The following is a 13,666-nucleotide window of genomic DNA, read 5'->3' as shown; positions in this document are numbered from 1 at the left end:
CACACACACACACACACACACACACTAGACGACACTGCAATATGAAGTATAAACGATTTAACATTAAATCTTAAAAGTATGTGAAAGCTCGACTCCTACCTTGTTTACTTCAGTGGCGATGACAACCTCAAAAGTTTTTTTTTAATTAATCAGAAATATCAAGCAGCTAAAATGTGCCAAACATGGCTAAGTGTGGAGAGAGTGTTTTGCATATTACCCATCATGCATTTTAGTGCATTTACATGGGTGTAAATTAAAATGATGTATTGTGGTTGGACATGTTTTATAATGTTCATAAAGTTCAATAAGCAGGTTGTGTGTTATGTAGACCATGTGTGTTGAATCTCTGCGTCGGTTATGGTTTATATGCACAATGAGTAGGAATACTGTGCTCAGGAGACTTGAAATTAAAACTCATGGTCATTGATCAAGTTTACTAACATGGTCCATGAAATGTCGACAGATATGCAGCAATTAGGCTTACCTGGTATTAAAATTTTATTTCAGGTAGAACGCAAGCCAGCATGTTTATTTAGCCTGTGTTGTCTCGTGGTCCAGACTAAAGACGCGGACGGGCCGCACCTGGCCCGTGGACCGTAGTTTGGACACCATTGTATTAGAGACAAACTACACTGCGATGCACTTCTACACCACTGCAATCTACATTAACAAAAATAAATAATTTAATTCCTCTGTGACAGTGACAATCAAAAGTCAGATTAGTAGTGTGTTGTTCATTAAGGGGAATTCATTTCTTAATACATTTTCTTTCAGGCTCAGTTTGACATCACAGTGGCCAGTGAAATCATGGCTGTGCTTGCCCTCACAAGCAGCTTGGAGGACATGCGCCACCGACTGGCCAAAATGGTGGTGGCAACCAGCCGCGGCGGACAACCTATCACCACAGAAGATCTGGTCAGTAGCAACAACTTACTAAAAACTATTTGTTTTACTTGTTGATATCACAATAAGACAAATACATAAGAATGGCATCATGTAGTTAAGCTGTTGTGCCTTTATATAGGGTGTGTGTGGTGCACTGACTGTGCTAATGAAAGATGCCATCAAGCCAAATCTGATGCAGACTTTGGAGGTAGGTGCAACATAAACTCATTCTAATCCGAAGGTAATACATTTTAAACGCTAAAGTAGATAATCCATCACAAATATGGGAAAACCAGAAGAGCGTGCATGCAATCTGATTTAATTGTGAGTTTTACGTCTTATCTGGCTTGTACAAAACCGCAGGGAAACCCTGTGTTTGTACATGCTGGCCCCTTTGCCAACATCGCCCACGGCAATTCCTCCATCCTGGCTGATAAAATTGCTTTGAAGCTGGTTGGACAACAGGGCTTTGTGGGTATGTGGAGAAAAACAGTTGATGTTTGTGTTGTGTGTTTTCTTAATACTTCCTACATCATAACCTTGGTTATCGTTCTAGTTATGAATGTGATTGACTTTGTCTTCACATCTGTGCATTTTGCCAAATAGTGACAGAGGCTGGCTTTGGCGCCGACATCGGGATGGAAAAGTTCTTTAACATCAAGTGCCGATACTCTGGCCTGAGGCCCCATGTCGTGGTCTTGGTGGCCACTGTCCGAGCCCTCAAGATGCACGGCGGAGGACCCACGGTGTGTTTTCTAAACCTGACATGAACAAGATCATTCTTGTATTTTGAAAAAACTACCAACATTAGAAGCATGACCAGTAGGGTGTCATATCTATTAGATTAATTAATAGACTTATGTTTTAGGTCACTGCTGGCATGCCGCTACCAAAGGAATACATTGAGGAGGTAATGTATACTTGCTGCCTGACAGCCTTTAATCTTACGCTCTTGTGTACACATTATCAGGAAAAACTATTTAATCCGCTTTAAACAAACTCTACAGTGGAATTGTTATTTTACAAACTTAAAGGGGCTGTTTGCAACATTTACACAGTTGCCTAGAGGGCGCCAACTTTCCAATGTATTTTACACAGTATCCATCCATCCATTTTCTACTGCTTGTTCCTATCCCGCCTTATTATGACTTCGTACGTAACACATGCACACACATTAGCTTTAGGTGCTGATAGGTAATAATAGCAATTTGGATAGTTGGCGTCAACTGCCATTGAATGTATATTCTGTCATAACAGAACTGCATATTGTTATAGCTTCTTTTGGACTGCTTTTGTATGTGTGCACGCGATCCCTGCGCATATGTGTTGACGAGACAGGGTGAGTGACCGCCGTAAACACCAATCATTTTATACGGACCGGTAAAAAATGTTATTACATAAACTTTGTAATTGTTAAAATTATACACAACTGTCAAACAAATGTGTTCTGTTAAACCACTAATGGTAACATAAGCAAGCCTGTGGTGTTATATTTTTTGCTTTGAAAAATGTAACAAACAAGGAAGTTGCAAACAGCACCTTTTATGTGGTTCGTGACCAAGGTTTGTAACTAGAAAAGTTAGTATATTGAAGCAAATCTACATATAGGAAACTATGCAAATATGGACGAAAGTCCTTATTTAAGGAAAGGTTTGTACACTTTGACACAAAGTGCTAAACAGTACTGTATATCAAACAAACACAGCAAGTGGGTGATGGATCACCTTTCTGTTAAATAACAAAGTCAAAACAACAACCACTAGCTTAAAGGGGAACATTATCACAATTTCAGAAGGGTTAAAACCATTAAAAATCAGTTCTCAGTGGTTTATTTTATTTTTCGAAGTTTTTTTCAAAATTTTACCCATCACGCAATATCCCTAAAAAAAAGCTTCAAAGTGCCTGATTTTAACCATACACCCGTCCGTTTTCCTGTGACGTCACATAGTGATGCCGATACAAACAAACATGGCGGATAGAACAGCAAGGAATAGTGACATTAGCTCGGATTCAGACTCGTTTTTCAGATTACGCATGTATTGAAACGGATGGTTGTAGTGTGGAGGCAGGTAGCGAAAACGAAATTGAAGAAGAAACTGAAGCTATTGAGCCATATCGGTTTGAACCGTATGCAAGCGAAACCGACAAACGACACGACAGCCAGCGACACGGGAGAAAGCGAGGACAAATTCGGCGATCGCCTTCTAACCAACGATTGGTATGTGTTTGTTTGGCATTAAAGGAAACTAACAACTATGAACTAGGTTTACAGCATATGAAATACATTTGGCAACAACATGCACTTTGAGAGTGCAGACAGCCCAGTTTTCATCAATTAATATATTCTGTAGACATACCCTCATCCGCTCGCAGATTTCTTTGACTTTCAATCAATCAATCAATCTTTATTTATATAGCCCTAAATCACAAGTGTCTCAAAGGGCTGCACAAGCCACAACGACATCCTCGGTACAAAGCCCACATACGGGCAAGGAAAAACGCACCCCAGTGGGACGTCGATGTGAATGACTATGAGAAACCTTGGAGAGGACCGCATATGTGGGTAACCCCCCCCCCCTCTAGGGGAGACCGAAAGCAATGGATGTCGAGTGGGTCTGACATAATATTGTGAGAGTCCAGTCCATAGTGGATCCAACATAATAGTAAGAGTCCAGTCCATAGTGGGGCCAGCAGGACACCATCCCGAGCGGAGACGGGTCAGCAGCGTAGAGATGTTCCCAGCCGATGCACAGGCGAGCGGTCCACCCCGGGTCCCGACTCTGGACAGCCAGCACTTCATCCATGGCCACCGGACCTGTGCCCCCCCCCCCCCCCCCCCCCCCCCCCCTCCTCAAGGAAAAGGGGAGCAGAGGAGAAAAGAAAAGAAACGGCAGATCAACTGGTCTAACAGGGGGGCTATTTAAAGGCTAGAGTATACAAATGAGTTTTAAGATGGGACTTAAATGCTTCTACTGAGGTAGCATCTCTAATTGTTACCGGGAGGGCATTCCATAGTACTGGAGCCCGAATAGAAAATAGAAATGCATCTGCTTTGAGTGTCGCAGGATATCCACACATTCTTGCCATCTCTGTCGTAGCATAGCTTTCGTCGGTAAAGTGTGCGGAACAAACGTCCAATTTCTTGCCACTTTCGCATCTTTGGGCCACTTGTGCAACTTGAATCCGTCCCTGTTCGTGTTGTTACACCCTCCGACAACACACCGACGAGGCATGATGTCTCCAAGGTACGGAAAACAGTCGAAAAAACGGAAAATAACAGAGCTGATTTGACTCAGTGTTTGTAATGTGTTTGAGAAAATGGCGGATTGCTTCCCGATGTGACGTCATCGCTCCGAGAGCGAATAATAGAAAGGCGTTTAATTCGCCAAAATTCACCCATTTAGAGTTCGGGAATCGGTTAAAAAAATATATGGTCTTTTTTCTGCAACATCAAGGTATATATTGACGCTTACATAGGTCTGGTGATAATGTTCCCCTTTAACTGTCTGAACTCGCAATCGACCGGCCTGCCAACACGTACTCACACTGTCACTAGCCCTGTGGTGCACTCAGTTTGAAATGTATAATTTTATAATTTTTGGTACCCTTACGCCAAAGAAGGAAAAAACACAAGAATCACTGCAATAATTAAAGTCGGAAAGAAAAATACAGGAAAAAAAAATCAATGGAAACCAGATGTTTCGAACTGTGGTTCAAGAGAACTTAAAAGAAAAAAAAAAAAAAAAAAAAAAAAAAAAAATTAAACTGGCCTTGACGAAAATTTATGGCATCCTTATCTAGTTTGAAGTAATTACAGTCATCCCTGGCTGCATGGTGTTTTAAATCTTGCGACTTTACAACATTTGCGATTTCTTTGGGAAAAAAAAGAAAAAAGTTTTATGTTCTACATGTTTTTGGCCTCAATTAAGTGTTAAATATTTTTTGTTTATCATATTCATTACAGTGAAGTATTTCTGAAAATATTCACCAAGACAAGATCCGTTTCCGGGTCAAGGGTTACACTGCTAACAACCATAACTGGCGAACTTTGTCACTGCTTTATCTCCACTGCGACAATCTCAAATTAACTTTTGGCAGAATAACTTTTTGATAGACTTCATCTTAAACTCCTGCCTAAACATCACCACATTGCGAGCGATGTCAATGTCGAATGACAACAGCTGGAAGTAGCATCGGACATTTGGCACGTCATTTGAGAAGGCTACATGATACACTATTAGCAACTGTCTGGTTAAAGTGGAGATGAACTCCTCAGATGCACTTTATCTTTGACATCAGTAGCACAGTTTTGGAGATCTGTGTTCGATGTGGAGCAACAATGCAGACACAAAAAGCTAACACTGAATGCTAATATCACATCTAATCGTTGTAGCTATAGCTGTCAAGTTGATCAACTTTGTGTAGAACAATTCATCCATGGTTTCAGTACTCAAAGCCCAGTTCTAACTTAGAGGAATTATCCAGGATGGGAATAAGTATTTCTACGTTGTGGCCATGTTTTAGTGGCCCGGCGATGACCATAGCAATGACGCGTTTACCGTTAGGTACAACAAAAACTCAAAACTACTATATTGGGTGAAAGGAGTGTAAAGGTGACTAATTGGTGTTATTTCACGTTTAGAGGGCTCTAATAATGTAAAAAAGGTTTAGACGGTTATAAACAGTTTTTTTATGCTCTAACTAGGAAAATATTTGATTTATTAATAATTAGTCTACTTTGCGGTAATCATTATGTCGCTGTCAAGTTTGATAGGTGCTTTTAGATTACTCATGTTTCAGCTCTTTTCACAAATGCTCAATTGAATTAAAATGAATTAAATAATCGATTTCAGATGAGTTGAGTTGTCTGATAATATCGGCCTGCTGATATTATCGGCCGATAAATGCGTTAAAATGTAATATCGGAAATTATCGGTATCGGGTTTTTTTTAATTATCGGTATCGTTTTTATTTTAATTTTTTATTAAATCAACATAAAAAACACAAGATACACTTACAATTAGTGCACCAACCCAAAACACCTTCCTCCCCCATTTATACTCATTCACACTCATTCACACAAAAGGGTTGTTTCTTTCTGTTATTAATATTCTGGTTCCTACATTATATGTCAATATATATCAATACAGTCTGCAAGGGATACAGTCCGTAGTAGAGATGCGCGGATAGGCAATTATTTCATCCGCAACCGCATCACAAAAGTCGTCAACCATCCGCCATACACACGAACCAACATTTTATCAAAACCACACCCGCCCGCACCCGCCCGTTGTTATAGATCTAATATAGACGATGCAAGGCATTAGTGAGGTTATAAAGCTTTTGCCTGTTAAAGAAATGAGACTGATCCAATGTAGCAGAGACATTCAATGCGTGCCACGCATCTCTTGGCCACGCATTCGTGGCTAAGAGATATTAATGCGTGATAATATTATTTATCATTATTATAATATTATTGTCATTTCCATTAAGAAAGTGTTGACTATTGTTGCCAATGCCCTCAGATCAGGAGTGCGTTCCTCACACTTTGTGTGCGCAGTTGCAGCAAGCCGAACGAGGCTTTTAAGAAGTTAAAAAAATGTTTTAGAAAGACTAGGCCTATATTTTCGTTAGGTAAAAAAAAATGTTCTGAATTTATTTCAATGAATATTAACTTGTTAACGTTATAATGCTCAAATAGGGACGAGGGCGGGGTGCACAGTGAAGCAGTGAACAATTTCGCGACAAAGATGAACCTTTATTGATTGATCTGCAGCCATGACAAAATATCAGACAATCTCCATTGTCAATGACAGGCAGGAAAATAAAGATAAACACATAGCCTATGTTGTAGGCATAAGCTCATACGTTTTTAAGTTGAAATAAAAAAAAATAAAAAAAAATGTGCCTCATAAGCCTTAGGCTGTCAATCACGCGCACAAACTTAAATTATACAATAACATATGTATGTCATCTCTATTTAAACAAAAATAAATAAAATAAATAATAATAATAAATTACCTGCAACTTATTGGCCAAGGCAAATAGCTGAAGGGGGGAAATCAAACCCATCAGACTGCACTTTATCATCAAACTTGAATTATAATGAAAATAGACGGTCGCGACAAACAAAGCAGGCTAAATAGCCTTACATTGTCGCCAATCGGAGATGCGCTTCACTTGAAAGCGAGGCCAAATAATTATTCACACATACCGGGTAGTAGTATATCTCGAATAGAAAAAAACCACAATAAACAACGCAATTGCCTTAATTCCTTTGCATTGTAGTGCGCCCAAACAACACGTAACCATCAAAATTATTTAGCTGACCGAACTCAATATAGGTTAGACATGGGCTTATTTGGTATAGCCTATAGGTAACGTAGACTAATTCGTTTAACATATCCAACCGTATGTCTACTTACTTTTTTTTTTGTTAGCACTATGCAGGAATAAAATGGCATCTACAGTGCCAGGATTCATGCGAGAGCGCCTGGCCTCTAAAATGCGCCCTGCTGCGCTGAAGGAGCGCTCACTTGCGCCACTTGTTGCTGGGACGCGGTGCCTGATGAATAATTGACTGTTTCAAAGAGTGCTGCTCGTTTTTCGTATGTGGGTAACAACATTTAACTATGTATATATATTTCCGAATTGGTATCACCGCAACCCACCCGCATCTATTTAAAATCTATTTTTACCCGCCCGACCCGCGGTTTATCCGCGGACTCCGCGGTTGTGTCCGCAAACCGCGCATCTCTAGTCCGTAGGCACACATGATTGTGCGTGCTGCTGGTCCACTAATAGTACTAACCTTTAACAGTTAATTTGACTAATTTTAATTAATTACTAGTTTCAATGTAACTGTTTTTATATTGTTTTACTTTCTTTTTTTTTATTCAAGAAAATGTTTTTAATTTATTTATCTTATTTTATTTTATAATTTTTTTTTAAAGTACCTTATCTTCACCATACCCGGTTGTCCAAATTAGGCATAATAATGTGTTAAATCCACGACTGTATATATCGGCTGATATCGGTATCGGTAATTAAAGAGTTGGACAATATCGGAATATCGGATATCGGCAAAAAGCCATTATCGGACATCCCTACAGATGAGTATAATGTTTCAATGCCCTTCCTCATTCCTAAGAGTTTTTAGTTGTTTTCTGGTTCATTGTTCTGTTGGAGGACCCATGACATCACTGCAGCTTGTTGAAATGGATTTTGAAAAAATCTAGTATTTAAAAGTATGGATGGATGGAAAAAAATGTCGGTGACTATCGTGGGTTTTTCGTTTTCTTACTGAAAGGTACCAACAATTTTCAACCGTTACAATACCTTGCTTAGTATCTGTTTTGGGGCAAATAGGAGTTTCTCATTCATTTTTAAGGCCTAATCTGCAAAGCAAGCCCCGCAGGGGCGCTGCAGAGCGCCGCAGAGCGCCGCAAGGGTTGTATTGAAATTGCTGTTTTTTCTTCTATACGTTTGGATGCCTTTTCGAGGCCCCTAGCATTCACCAAAAGTCCCCATATTTTGCAGAGGTGTCAGACAGGGCGAAAAATTTTATATTTTGGGGGTCCTGAAAATGACATTTCAAAATTGGATCTCTAGCACCACCTTTTAAAATGAGAAAAATTGGCCCCCACCGACCAGCACAACACAACACAAAAATCGCAGGAGACGTCTGTTATGACGAACATAAAAGTCTCACGATGAAAATGAAAAGGAAGTCGGCCATATTGGTCTTTGCTGGTTTAGAAGGGGTCGTACTTTAGTTAACTCCTCCTAGGGACTCCGACAAAATGAGTCACGGTTAAAATTACTGATACTACACATATAGGCGATGATAAATTGCGAACAATTTTTTCCTACGTCATAAGATGTGGGCGTGGTATGGCGCCTAACTTTGCTCCGATGGTTTTGGCCATTTTTCTGCGAGGAAAAAGGGGTCCTACTTTAACGAAGTCTTCCAAGGGACTATGGCCAAATGAGTCACGGTTAACATTACAGATACTACACATATAGGGGACGATAAATTGCGAACACATTTTGCCGACGCCATTAGATGTGGGCGGCATGGTGCCAAACATTGCTCCGATGATTCGCCACAAACCACGAAAAGTTAACGCTGCTCAACAAATTCAAATGATGATGACAGTTTGAAGTGGCTTTTTTAAATTTAATTTAATTTTGATTTATTTTATTTTACTTTATTATGGCCCGAGCAGCAGCGCAAGCCCTGCAATTATTGAAATCGCTGTGTTTTTTCTTTTGAAGGCCTTTTTTGAGGCCCTTAACATGCACGAAAAGTCCCCATTTTTTTGCAGGCTTGTCGGAATGGCGTAAAATGTTATATTTTGGGGGTTTTCGAAATTTTTGGTGGTGGGTGTCTCTTTTTAAGTCTGCTAAACAAGATGTTATCTTGTGTGGTTTCCTTATAAAGTATGCAAACCCTCTTAAGAACTAGTGTCCTGTGCAGTGGACAATTACTTTTGGTCAATTTCTTACATATTTTTGAGAAGGAAAAAAAAAGAGCTCCAAAAATATGTTGCTAGTAGAAACACAAATCTACAGTTAGTCTTCACCAGCCTGCAAACATAGGCCAAGACCACCAATCTAACCTTATTTTATGTGTTTATTTGTGTGTAGAACCTTGAACTGTTGAAGCAAGGTTGTAGCAACATGAGAAAGCAGATAGAGAATGCAAAACACTTTGGAGTCCCTGTGGTGGTGGCTGTAAATGCCTTCAAGTAAGTATGCATTCCTTTTATCGAGTAAACCACAGTAAACATCAGAGCTGACCAACACAGTCTAATCTAACATGAAACTCAACCAAGATTAATAACAACAACAACAACAATGGCAATTCTTCTTTGTTCTCAGCATGTGGCTGTTTATTACAAGAAAAACAAATTTTGTTTGGGCAAGTGGTATATGCAATTTATTTCCATTCATGAGCATGACGATTGGCTGTTTGGACTTGTACCCTTTGTGATTGGTGGCAAAAGTAATATTGTTTTACTGCCCTTCAAAACCTTTTCGTTGAGCATCATATTTGAATAATAGATTGTTAATAAATCTGTCAGTTGTGTGGAATTGGTTGTTTATTGAAGCATTTGATGCAGTATTGAGCACACTGCTCAATTGCTTAATTAGTATTTAACAAACTACAGTAGTTTGTTAAATATACTACTGTAGAAAAACATCACATCAACATTTGATTACTTTTTTTAATGATTCATTTAAAAGGGGATGAGAAAATCTGTCTAAATGTTTTTAACTTCTGATCCAGCGTTGCTCTAAACAGAATAATGTTCCTGGGGGTTTCATGATAGTTGTTCCTTTCCCTTAAAATGAATCAGACATGTAGTCAAATGCCTAGTAGAAACACAAAGAAAATATGTACCCTGGTGGGCTGAACCAGACTATGCACTAAACATACAAGTAGTTATGTTATGTAGCCAAATTACGGCCAAAAGTTTTGTACTTGGGGACATTTTTTTTTTTTCCAAAATCAAGTTTTGATGTTTAACTTTGAATAATACATCAGTGTATTCAAAATAAAAGTGAGCACAGACATTTTTTTCATTATCATATATATATATTTTTTAAGATTCACACTTTTGGCACAAATTTCACTTGGAGCAGTTGCCATCAACTGAGAAGAGGGTGTGGAATCATGACAGACAGCTTAGAAAAAAAGATGGAGGCATCACCTATCCAGTGCCTTCAGGGAACGTAGGAACTGAAACTTTATGTAGGCTACACCAGAGGTCAATTATTTTTTTAGAAAAATAATATACTGTTAGAAAGATCATCTTTTTTGCATGTTTATGTGACTTTCCCACTTTATTTAGCCATCCTTGAATGCAACATAGTGCCATAGACTGTTCACCGACTGAATTTGACTTAAAACTCCCTTGAAGCCATGTGATTGTTACTTGTGTGTATTCCTCACACTGCTGCTGTTGCTGCACAGGACAGACACTGATGCTGAGCTGGACCTTGTATGCAACATGGCCAAAAGTGCCGGAGCATTTGACGCTGTGCATTGCAGCCACTGGGCTGAGGGTGGAGCAGGCGCTCTTGCTCTTGGACAGGCTGTCCAGAAAGCCTCTGAAGTTCCAAGCAAGTTCAAGTTCCTCTATGACTTGGAGGTAATTGTCCAAGGCCGCTCAAAAACTATCTACACTAAGCCATTTTTACATGTTTCTTATTTTATTACTAGCTCCCTATCTCGGAAAAGATCCGAATAATCGCCCAGAAGATCTATGGAGCAGATGATATTGAACTTCTTCCAGAGGCACAACGCAAAGTGGAGCTCTACACCAAACAGGTCTGCATTTGTGGACTTCAGATGGTGCCGTTTTTAAGGCTGTATATTCAGTTGTTATCTGATACAGTTTGTTGTTTTTGCAATTGTAAATTTGCTCTGTACTTTTTATCCATACAGTATAATGTTATAATTCAACATAGAAAGAGCAATCAACACAATCAAAACCCTTTTGCCTTCAGGGTTTTGGCAACCTCCCAATCTGCATGGCCAAGACCCACCTGTCGCTGTCCCATGAGGCAGACAAGAAGGGTGTGCCCACCGGCTTCGTTGTGCCAATCAGGGACATCCGAGCCAGCGTTGGCGCTGGCTTTCTCTTTCCGCTGGTCGGCACTGTAAGTTTCTATATGTAGATCCTTCTTAATCTTACATGTTGTTTCTGGTAATAAATCAATACATATTTGGCTCCTAGATGCCCACAATCCCTGGATTGCCCACCAGACCTTGCTTCTATGACATTGACTTGGATCCTGAGACTGAACAAGTCAATGGGCTCTTCTAAACTTCTGCACTGGATGTTGGTAAGGTAATATCAATTTATGATTTTTGTGTAATATTTTCTGGTTAATCTTGTATTATCTCTTTTCCTCTTCATTTTACCAAGGTGGTCCAATGCTGTCTGCCAAATGAGTCTTAATGGAAACAACTGAAGGCGCACCTTCAGCTACATGTCTGTAAATAACAATGTTGCATTGCTACTAATTACTTAAAGAACCCAATCACTTAACTGAAGTTGGTAATTCATAATTTACTTTTAAATGCTGAAACTTCTACTCTTTATACAACAAACAATATAATTTGTCTTTATAGCATTGAGTCTGTATAAAAAAATATTCCATATCATTTCAAAGAAACACAACTATATGTTGATTGAGTTTGAATGATCATCAACAGGAATGAAGTATTTCTTACATTGTATAACAGTTCCTAAAACTGATGAATGAGACAATTCTGCACTAATGAAACATTTTATTAAAATGGTGGTAGATAACCCAAAATAAATATATATTTTACACCATATACCACCAATAAGAATTAAAAAACAAATGTATTATTTTTTTACTGTGTAGGCATGACACAAAAAATTCAATTACATTTTTAAAAAAAGTAGTTGGTGAAATGTCCGCTACAATACACAACGTGTATTGATGTGTTAAGGTTATGGTGTCGGTTTATCTTGAACATGCATACAATTACAATATGTCACATCACATATTTCCAGTTTCTCAATAAAGTGTAGACAATAAACACTTTTTAAGGTATTAATTAATACAATAAGATTTTGTATGCACTATAAAGTATATTCCAATGCTGTTAAATGTATTACAAAAAACTTGTTTTCAAAATCATGATAGGACTAATACTCACAAAATATTGCTGGATTGTAAGAAAAACTGAACTTTCATTATAAATATATTTGCATTTAAATTGGAGCGAAAAAGTTACTGCTGATTGAAGTATTTTATTATAAATTGCAGTCAAAATGTAGCCATGATGTCCAATTTAGTGGTCACATGACTAAACAATTTCCTAAAGTCACAAAATCCATACTCAGAAATGTTAACAATTGTATCACTCTTTAATGGTTTTTTGGTGCCCTATTATTTTTTATGCCGGCAAGGGTTCCTTAGAGAAAAAAAAAACCTTGACCAATAATCCTATCCTGTCCCCCACTTTTGTCAGGGGTCTTTTTGCACTTACAAAAGCTGGCCAAAAGATGGCGGTGTATAGCAAGACACAATAAAGTCCACTGTAGTGTGCAAACTTAACATGAGAGAAAATCGCTTTTGAATATCTTTCCACTACAGCGACCACTGTGCTTGGGAGGGTTAAGATGTAAAAAAAAAAAAAAAAAAAGCAGGTGTAGCAGTGTAAATAGTATTGAATGTCAGTCCTGTTCAAATGACATCCTATAGAACTTCAGTTTATAGAGCAGCAGATTTGATGGTGGTCACATTATTCACATGTTTATCAAATCATACCAAGGTTTAATGCTTGAACAAATATTTTAAAATTACACAGCATATAGGTGTTGGTTGTGTAGACAAAACAGTGCATATTTTCCACACATATTTGGGAATTTTATGAAGAAATGGGACTTTGATGTCACTGCACCTTGTATCAGAACAAATGGAAAATACTGTAGGATTGCAACAGGGGGTGAAATAATGTGTCTTGAGATAGACTCAAATAAACCCAACTGATAAATGTTGCGTTAATCCCTCTTGGCTGTTAAACACATTTTATAGAGGAAATGTCAAAGTAGACATTGACTGTAAGGGTGTAATGTTTGAGTGACAGAAAAATTGCTTCTTTTTTTTTTTGTAATAATTTTTTTTTTTTTTTAATATGGATAACACTGTAGTAAATCCATCCATCCATCCATTTTCTACCGCTTATTCCCTTTTGGGGTCGCGGGGGGCGCTGGAGCCTATCTCAGCTACAATC

At 38.5% G+C, this 13,666-nt stretch overlaps 1 protein-coding gene across 2 annotated transcripts in view; it reads left to right on the top strand.

Moving 5' to 3' along the window:
• mthfd1b (methylenetetrahydrofolate dehydrogenase (NADP+ dependent) 1b) overlaps positions 1-13,426 on the top strand; it is a 51,313-nt gene extending 37,887 nt beyond the window's left edge. Inside the window, exons 18-28 of one of the 2 annotated variants that reach the window (XM_061968625.2) lie at positions 775-915; positions 1,025-1,093; positions 1,249-1,360; positions 1,492-1,631; positions 1,754-1,795; positions 9,535-9,635; positions 10,865-11,042; positions 11,114-11,221; positions 11,401-11,553; positions 11,631-11,739; positions 11,823-13,426. In XM_061968625.2, the coding sequence (XP_061824609.2) occupies positions 775-915; positions 1,025-1,093; positions 1,249-1,360; positions 1,492-1,631; positions 1,754-1,795; positions 9,535-9,635; positions 10,865-11,042; positions 11,114-11,221; positions 11,401-11,553; positions 11,631-11,720 (1,134 nt within the window). In that variant the 3' untranslated portion in view covers positions 11,721-11,739; positions 11,823-13,426. Of the gene's footprint in view, positions 1-774; positions 916-1,024; positions 1,094-1,248; positions 1,361-1,491; positions 1,632-1,753; positions 1,796-9,534; positions 9,636-10,864; positions 11,043-11,113; positions 11,222-11,400; positions 11,554-11,630; positions 11,745-11,822 lie in introns of both variants that reach the window. The other variant, XM_061968626.2, reaches the window with a different exon arrangement.
• Positions 13,427-13,666: the final 240 nt, after the last annotated feature.

Source organism: Nerophis lumbriciformis, linkage group LG08 (assembly GCF_033978685.3).
Source record: "Nerophis lumbriciformis linkage group LG08, RoL_Nlum_v2.1, whole genome shotgun sequence".
Classification (NCBI taxonomy): domain Eukaryota; kingdom Metazoa; phylum Chordata; class Actinopteri; order Syngnathiformes; family Syngnathidae; genus Nerophis; species Nerophis lumbriciformis.
This window is presented reverse-complemented; position numbering and strand designations above follow the sequence as displayed.